Source organism: Oratosquilla oratoria, chromosome 9 (assembly GCF_046742065.1).
Source record: "Oratosquilla oratoria isolate Oo_2021 chromosome 9, ASM4674206v1, whole genome shotgun sequence".
Classification (NCBI taxonomy): Eukaryota; Metazoa; Arthropoda; class Malacostraca; order Stomatopoda; family Squillidae; genus Oratosquilla; species Oratosquilla oratoria.
The window spans coordinates 46,643,267-46,653,266 of record NC_134785.1 but is presented as its reverse complement, the minus strand read 5'-3'; the positions used below and the strand labels follow the sequence as shown (position 1 = coordinate 46,653,266).

At 37.7% G+C, this 10,000-nt stretch overlaps 1 protein-coding gene across 3 annotated transcripts in view; it reads left to right on the top strand.

Moving 5' to 3' along the window:
* The first annotated feature begins 9,532 nt into the window (after nt 1-9,532).
* LOC143028366 (uncharacterized) overlaps nt 9,533-10,000 on the top strand; it is a 65,143-nt gene continuing 64,675 nt past the window's right edge. Inside the window, exon 1 of one of the 3 annotated variants that reach the window (XM_076190331.1) lies at nt 9,533-9,941. In XM_076190331.1, the coding sequence (XP_076046446.1) occupies nt 9,887-9,941 (55 nt within the window). In that variant the 5' untranslated portion in view covers nt 9,533-9,886. The remainder of the gene's footprint in view (nt 9,942-10,000) is intronic. The other 2 variants (XM_076190334.1, XM_076190333.1) reach the window with 2 other exon arrangements.

Genomic DNA, 10,000 nt, shown 5'->3' with positions numbered 1-10,000 from the left:
ATATATATATATATATATATATATAATAAATATATAAACTGACGACTATAACCTTGCCAGGGGCTGGAGGAGGTCTGGAAGAATACAACATCACACTGGGCTTCCACGGGCTTCACCAGCGCCGGCAGTTGAGTGTTCGTTTGAGTAAAAACAACTTCGGTTGCAGTATTTTACTTTTCAGGTCTCCGAATATTAAATTACCTTTCCGTCATATACAACAAAGTTGGATGTTGAACTAAGAGATTGTAAACCTATACGAATGTTAGACATACTGTTTAAATATTCTTAGAGAGGTCTAGATTTCTGTAGGCGAAGTCATATTCTAGTAATTCAAATGGAGGTTGAAGGTAGGATGTGGGAGGAAAAAATAGCCCAGTGTGATAACCCCTGTAGACTTCACTTGTCTTCATTCTTCAAATGGCTTTAGTTTTTGACGCTTTCAAGAAATGAAGACCAAGTCTGAGTGGGTGGTTTTGCCTGCGAAGGTCCATGAAACCGGAAACGCTGGGAGACAGCAAACCTCCGCTAAACTAGTCCACCTCAGTATATACTGTATACATGCACACACACACACACACACACACACACACACACACACACACACACACACACACACACACGTACAATGGGATGACAGAAATACAAGAGGACACGGAAAGAAAATAAAAAAAGACAACTATAGAAGAGATTTGAAAAAGAACAGCTTTCCTCACAGAGCAATAGACAGTTGGAACAAGTTAGATGAGAAAGTGGTGTGTGCAAAAACAATACATGAATTTAAAAATAGTTTAGATAAAATGAGATATGAAGACGGGACCTCACGAGCATAGCTCCCCTTCCCGTAAAATACAACTAGGTAAATACAACTAGGTAAATACACACACACACACACATACATATATATATATATATATATATATATATATATATATATATACCATATATATATATATATATATATATTTAAAGTTGCCGCGGTTAAAACCGCTAATGTGAAAAGGGTCTAATGGATAAATATTCCCAAAATGGTGAAGGGGCTTAATCATGTACAGATGTTTCTGACAACTGCCCATCTTGTTTAATTTAATCGTTTTGGGTCATTTGAGGTTTTCTTGTCTACAAAATTTGGACAACCTTGTAACAAAATCACTAAGAGAGCTATTTCACAATATTTCTTTATCTATGATAACCACGGGCGGCATAATGTGAGAACGCTGAGCTGGGGAATGAAGGATTAAGCCTCGCTTACACGGGTCAAGTTGGGAAGCAAGTCAAGTGTGCAAGTTGCTTGAATTGGAGAGGAAAGCGAGCAAGTACATGTTCATACAGGGCAAGTCAGAGACAAGTGTCCTGTGTAAAAATGTACTTGCTCGCGTTCTTCTCCAGTTCAAGTAACTTGCACACTTAACTTGACTCTCAACTTGACCCGTGTAAGCGAGGCTTTCGGGACATGATTTGGACCAGGAATGAGGTTAGGATAAGGGTTTAAAGTGGGATCAGAATTAAGGTCAGGATTGGGGAGAGGGAGGTAATGATGGAGGATCCTATTTCTGAATGTATCAAGGGCAGGATGCCTAGTCCCATACACCGTCCCGTTTCAGCCGCCTTTTACGACACAAGTGGGAAGACTCGGTGGCAGTATTCTATCTCCCCTACCACAGGGCTAGGTGAAAATAGAAATACTGTATATATTCAGAGTAGTACAGGGCAGTATTAAGAGTAGGGGGGGGGGTCAGCATAACGGAGAGACAATCGCAGTAAAATAAATGGATGACCCTTCATCCACGAGGAATCAAGATGAGAGGGAGGGAGGAGTAGTGAATGGGAGTGGAATGGGTGGAGATGAAATAGGTGGGAGTGGAATTATGTCATTTGACTTTGGCTACTTCCCTGGTATGGGAGAAAGAGCCCTTTGTGTATATATACATATATATATATACATATAAATATATATATATATACATATATAAATATATATATATATATATATATATATATATATATATGCACAAATTTCACAAGTCACACGTGAATCACAAATATGCAGAGTCCACTAGGAAAAGGAAAAACACACGGAGTCCGAGCGCTTTCGTGATATATTCACATTATCAAGGAGTACAGAAAAATGAGAACAAAAAAATGGAGATACAAAGAATAAATAGGACAAGAAAGACTCTCCGAAGCCTGAAAGCTCAGGTTGGGTCACTCGGCGAGGTCATGGAAACAGATCATTATTACATTAACTTTTAAAATATGTACTATTTATATTACTGATAATATATGGATCTAATTTATATAATCCTAAACTATTATTAATGAGTTGGTCATAATTGCATTTGATAATTCCTGACTCTATGATATTTCTTTCTGTTATGTTCTTACACTGTATAATTTTCGAAGCATTTTTCCAGTCAATATGATGGTCAAATTCACAAACATGTTTAAAAAGTGCACTAGATTCTTGGCCATTTTTTATGCTGTTTTTATGCTGTTTAATCCTAACCTCTAATTCTTTTCCTGTTTGACCTACATAACATTTGTCACATTTACTACAAGGTATTTTATAAACACAGCCTGAAAAATTGTCAGGGGAATTCTTTATGAGAAGATTTTTTAGGGTTGTATTGTTCTTGAAAGCTACATTTACATGGAAATTTTTAAGTATATTGGGAATCTCTATAAGATTTTCATTAAAAGGAAGTACAAGTAAATTCTTTTTCTCAAACTTTTGTTTTGGTTCGCCTCTATAGAATGTCCTTTTTGCTTTTTTAAAACATTTGTCCAAAAAGAATTTGGGATATCTCAACTGTGTTCCGACATCATAAATTTTGTTCATTTCGTCATCCACAAATTCTGGGCTGCAGATGCGCAGGCCACGAAGGAACATGGAAGAAAATGCTGACTGTTTAATTCTATTATGGTGGGCTGAATAGTAATGTATATATGCGTTGACATTGGTTGGTTTTCGGTGAATACTATATTTAAATTTCTTATTGCATCTGTGAATGTTACAATCTAAGAAAGAAATGCAAGAATCTTTTTCAATTTCTATAGTGAATTTTATAGAAGGAACCAATTGATTTAATTTAGTTACAAAGGTATCAAAATTTTCATTGTTAGGCCAAATACAGAGAATGTCGTTGACATACCGAAACCATTTGACCTTTTTGGGAAGTATGTTTGCTAAAAGCTTGGTTTCGAAATATTACATGTAGATGTTGCTTAGAACGGCTGATAGGGGATTCCCCATCGCCATCCCAAATTTCTATTTATAAAATTTTCCATTAAACTCAAATTTATAGTCTTTGATACATATCTCAATAAGGTCAATAATGGTTTTAGTATCATAAGAAAGATTATGGTGTGGTAATTTGGGATGGCGATGGGAAATCCCCTATCAGCCGTTCTGAGCAACATCTACATGGAATTTTTTGAATATTTTCCCTGTCCTTTGCTAAACGGCCTTACCGGTGACTATGGAAACTGACAACACAGTGTACTTTAAAAAATATACGGACATTTCGAATTTAAGACACGTGACCAATTCAAATTTTAGCTGAAACTTGGACGTTTTGAAAATAAGACATGTGACCAATTCAAATTAAAGCCGAAACTTAGATATATTGAAGATGAAGAGGAATTTTTCATTCACCGGATTATTCCATTGATATCTACCAAGGATCCCGAAAGGAAAGAATGTGCAAAATCTACTTTAGTTCCGTCTTGATAAGGTGAACCTCTATATCTATCTGTCTATCTACCAAGAGCTTTTTCCCCCTTATAAGGGAGGTAGCCAACTCAAAGGCACGTAGTACCCACTTCCACCCATTCCACACCCATCCTCTCCCCTCTCCCCCTCTCATCTTAGCTCCTAAATAAAATAAGGATAAAATAAAAACAAATTTGAAATAAAGATCAATAAGATAAAGTGAACTTATTCATGTGAAACGTTTATCAAAATATTACCCTGAACTTCAAATGACACCTTGTTTAAAGAGGCCAAAAACATTGGGAAAGGTGAAATAAGATTAAGCTTAACCCCTCATTGTCCCAGTATTCCTCTAACAGGTTTATCATACTGGGTTATCTTCCCTCCTTCATCCTACCTCCAATCTCCATCTGAATAATGAGAATATGACTTCGCTTTCAAAAATCTAGATTACTTAAAAATATTTCAACAGTATGTGTCTATCATTCGTATAGGTTTACAATTTCTTAGTTCATCACTCAGCTTTGCTATATATGACGGAGGAATAATTTGATATTTGGAGATTTGAAAAATAAGATGTTGTAACCGATGTTGTTTTTACTCCAACAAACTCTCAATTGCCGGCGCTGGTGAAGCCCGTGGAAGCCCAGTGTGATTGCCCCATTGGATCAAGTCATTTGGCTTAAGCCAGGAATCGCCTTAATTTCTAAACCTCTCGCCAGCTCTCTACCACTGCAATTTGACTACAGTGTTGGCTGGACTGACAATTGCTCTTGAGTCTCGTTGACACAGGGCTACTTTAGTAGCCGCTAGTGCTGAAAGCGACTTGTAAACTACCCCACTACTTATCCAATGTTAACGGAAAATTAGTCAACTTGCCTCTAAACTATCCTAGTGTCAACAGTAACTTGCCGGGTAAGATAACTTGCAGTTAGCACTAGTGGATACTAAACTAACCCAGTGTCAAGGAGGCTCTAGGTTTAATAGATAAACTTAGTGAAATTCTACTCTCTAATAGTAGAAGCACTCGCTCGGACCCACTCCACCCTGTTAATAAAAGTAAAGATGATTTGGTCGGGACCGTTTTGTTTGATTACATTTCTATCATTAACAGTTACTGTTACGATCACCTGAAGAATTGACAAGCCCAGACTTCGAAAGGGTGACAGTTCTTCAGGTGTAAAAGTTTATGACAATAAGTAGCCTTTGGTTAGGTTAGGTTAGGTCAGGTTAGCTTAGCTTAGCTTAGATTAGGTTAGGCTAGGTTAAGGGGTTATCACGCTTGGCTTCCAGTGACTTCACCAGCACCGACAGTTGAGAGTTCGTTTGAGTAAAAACGACTTCGGTTACAATATTTGAATTTTCAAATCTTCAAATACTGAATTACATTTTTGTCGCAGATAGCAAGGCTAAATGATGATCTAAGAGATTAAAATGTCCTTAGATAAGTCTAGATTTCTGTAAGCGAAGTCATAATCTAGTTATTCAAATTGATTGATTGACTGAGTTATAAGATTAATGGCCTTTAGCCAAGCGCCGGAGCCATAGGGCCATTCAGCGCATATTTATCAGTTTTAAATTTAAGGTAGTCTTATATGTATTTATATATGCATATATACATATCCGTATATATATATAAATATATATATATATATATATATATATATATGTATATATATATATATACATATATATATGTATATATATACATATATATATACATATAATATATAATATATATATGTATATATATATACATATATATATACATATAATATATGATATATATATATATATATATATACATACATACATATATATACATATACACACACACACACACATGCACATATACTTATGTATAATGGTATGTAGAATGCATTTAACCCTAAATCTATTCCTATTTTATAAATAATGTAAGATTATGAATAGATACTAGATTTAGTAGTTAAAATTGAATACTATAAAATAGATTTACTTCTTAATGTTAATAATCTGTTCCACTGCAGTAGTATGTTCTTTTGAAATTTCTACCTACCAAGGGCATATCTGACAGTGAAATAGTTCTATGTTGATTTTTATAAAAGGGACATTCTACTAAAATATGTTTAACTGATAGGTCAACACGACAGGTACAGCACTGAGGAACCTGCTTCTGACCCACTTGCCATCCGAAACTTGTGGGTTGCATAAGTATGGTCGATCCACAGCCTAGCTAAAATAATGCTAGACTTCCTGTTCGTTGGGCAGTGGAGCCATGACTGAACAGGTCTAATATTCTTTAGTTTAAGATTACTTCTCTAACTAGACCAGTGGTCTTGCCACTGGTCTTTTCAATAAGATCTAATGAAATTTTTAAAATATGGAATGGAGATTCCCATGCTGGAATAGTGGTCAAGCTTAGTTGCTGCCTTGGATGCTACATCAGCCTCTTCATTAGGCTACCGGCGATTCCAACATGAGACGGAACCCAACAAAACTTTACATTTACACCTCTTCTACTGATTAATACAAAAATCCATTCTTTAATTCCTTGGACCAGATAATGAGATGGAAACAACTTCTCTAAAGATAAGAGACTCATCGAGTTAGTGTATACAACAAAACTTGTACCATGTTAGTAGTTAGGAAATATATATTTTAAGGCATTTAGGACTGCCAGCAGTTCTGTTGTAAAAACGGAGGAAACTACAGGTAATTTTTTTTTAATTACGATGACCGGCATCACTATAGAGCAGCTTACTCTATTAGGGGTTTTTGATCCATCTGTATATATGCCGATGGCGTTCGAGTGCTCAGATGCGTGTTCAAGAAAAAATTTCTTGAGCCGGGTATCGGAATATATTTTTTTTCTCGTATCGTGCTGTGTATATTCTTAAATTTTCTTTTATCCAGGGGGATATTTATAAATGTTAAATTCTGCCACTGCTGGACAAAGAAGTCCTATCTGATTGGCAGAGTCTGCCAGACGAACTTCAAGTTATTCAAATGGAGGTAGGATGTGGGAGGAAACTTATATCCCGTTTGCGTTGTGCCTTTGGTACCAAAGAGGGTTAAACTATGTCGGTAAGATTTAAAAAAAAAAAGTAGAAAAGACAAGAAAAGGAAAATATAATAAACACGAAAAAAGACAAGAAAAAAGAATAGAAAATTAAATAAGAACGAAAAGATATGAAAATTTGATAATAAAAGAAAATTGGAAAAAAGAAAAGAATAGGACAGAAAAGAACAGATAATAAAAAAGAAAAAAGGAAAATAAGACACAGAAGAATAGCAAAGAAAATGAGAACAGAAATTAAAGAAAAAGTAGAAGAAACAGAGAAGAGTAGAAAAGAAAAGAAGGACACAATCTAATTAGCCTGAAAGAAAGGTCCAACGCCATCCGCATCTCTCTTGCTTCCAAATAACAACGTCTAACCGACCCGCCCACATACATACCACGTTGCCACATCTACAGTACTGGTGACGTGTCGCCCTTATTCCAACGTGGCAAAACCCTTTCTCTCCACGTCAAAGGTTGGCACCCCCTCCTGATGTCACTACAAGCACCATTATCGACATTTTTATCGCTACATAGAAATCAGATACTGTCATCAAGATTTCCGAGTTTATCGTTTTCATGGACAAGAGCAAGAGTAAAACGTGATAATTTTTCCACCAGGAATACAAATTTAATATTATCACCACCGATTTGGTGCAAGATATTCGACATCCAGCATGACCATTTTTGCACGACCAATACCTCCAGATTATTAGTGCAAGATGTTCATACATTCAACTTTGTAAAATTCCAGAATCACGCAAACACTGATATTCAACATAAAATTTACGATGATCAATATGTCCTAATGTAACCTAACGTATAATAACCTAACCATTTCACAGAAAAACATATTTATGATATGCAAAAAAGAAAGTTGTGAAAATGTGATTGCGTGATACTAGAACAGAACTTCCATTTGTTATTTTTCATTCATTTATTCATTATCATCTATTTATTATTATCTGTATTTTCATCGTTTATTTATTTAATAGTTGTTTATTGTTAGTTATCATTTATCTGTTATCATTATGTACTTATTTATTCTATGTATTACTTATATTATTCATTGTATTTTATCATATATATATATATATATATATATATATATATATATATATATATATATATATATATATATATATATATATACATATTTTCCGCATCCGACCTAGTTATGGACCAAAAGGACTTCTGTACTTTGTTTCTCCTAGCCTTTCTATCTCAACTCATTCCTTACTTGATGATCTTTCTATTCCAGAATATTCTATTCATTTCCCAGGCGACCTTAACGGCGAGTGGGTGAAGGGGCTACACTGGGCTTGTTTTCCTCCCACATCCTCCCTCCAACCTCCATTTGAACAGCTAGAATATAACTTCGCGCACAGAAATCTAAACTTCTCTAAGAACAGTATGTCTAAATTACGTTTAGGTTTACAATATCTTAGAGTATCATTCAGCTTTGCTGTATATGACGGAAAGATAATTTGATATTCGGAGATTTGAAAAATTAAATATTGTAACCGAGGTCGTTTTCACTCAAACGAACTTTTAGCTGTCGGCGCTGGTGAAGCCCGTGGAAGCCCAGTGTGATAACCCCTCGATAGTGTACCTTGATGAGCCTCTTCCGCATCGAATAGCACATTCCCTCTCCAGTGCCTCTAACCATAAGGGATACTATAGAGGCGGCAAAAAGAAGTTTGAAGGAAGGCATCAGTTTGGAGTGAAAGAATAAGTTAAAAGCAATTAACATTCTTATTGAGTGAATCTGGTCCGCAGGGGTGTCACGGAAGTGTTGGCCGGTTAAAATTTATGTATTCGGAACTGCATACCTTGGCAGCGAACGCTAATATTACCGTTCATATTTTCGCCAGTTCCGTCAAGACTAGTTTTTCCTAACCTATATCATAAACTACCCTCTACCAACGATCGCTCAGACACACGCAGCTAACCCTCTGCGGTAGTTCGAGTCGAGTTGGACAATGAGCACCACCCCTTACTCACCACCACCTCTTCTTCCATCATCATCCCACAAAATCTATACACAACGGCCACTTTCTCCACTGTAAGTTTGAACCAATATGTACCGTGAAGGTTTTCAACACCATGAGCAGACACAACCCACCCCTCAGGGTTCGCGGCTGCACAAGTGAAATCGTTGTTGCTACCATCCCGTCCACTATGACCCCGAGGAGCCATCTACCCACCTCCATCTCCTCCTCCTCCTCCTCCCTCATCTTCCGTCACCGTTATCCAGACATTTCGTTCTATTCCAGCACCATTTCCAAAGCAATCCACATTATCAATTCAATCTCCAATCTATATCATATCAACAGCACTAACAGTACTAATGTGATCGTTGCTTCTGTCATCAGAAACATTCCGGGCAGCAATATCCCCAGCGGTACTCGTACCATCCGATTTTAAATATCAGAATCTCTCTAGATTATCACTCTCCACTATCACTACCATCTATCACATTCGATATTTTTTGCTTCCAGCTCAAGCACCACTTATCTGTGTATACTATCTCCCCTACACCTGTTGCTTCTGTTACAATAAATACTGCAGCAGTGGAATCCAACATCAATACATATTTCACTACGACAAAAAAATATCACCAGTTCCGACTAATTTACTTTCGCGCTACTAGCATTACTGTCACTGGCATTATCCTTAGCACCACTACTCCCGCCACCACCACCGCCGCCGCCGCTGCCGCCGCCGCTGCGGCGAGGGCGGCCTTCACCACTATCCCCATTCCCTGTTGCGGCGCCGGCAACCACCAAACAGCTGTGCGGAGTTCTGCTCGGGCTCAGGCAGTTGGCGAATAGCGAGGAGCGAACACGTGGATGCCAGCGCTCCATGCTCGAAGTACGACTGGCGACGTTACCATGACATCAAGGTAGAAGCTGGTCAGAGAAGACAGCCCTCCTCCATCCCCCACGAACACCAGACTCCGTCCCAGCATTCTAGCCTCGCAAAGGAAAATAGCTCAGGCGTGTGCTCCCGTGGGTGTTGTGAAGTGCCTGACCGCGTTCACGCTGTAGTTGTGCGTAGCCCGATCGAATCCTGAAGTGACACTTAGCGTAGTGACCCACAGTAACTACTGCCTTTATTGTGATCCCCCTTGAGCTATGGCGTCGAGCAAGAACCACAGGAGGCCGAAGGACCACGGCACAAAGCCTTCAGGTGAGTGACCTTCCTCCTCCTCCTCCTCCTCCTACCTCCCGGTTCCTTCTCCATCAGGT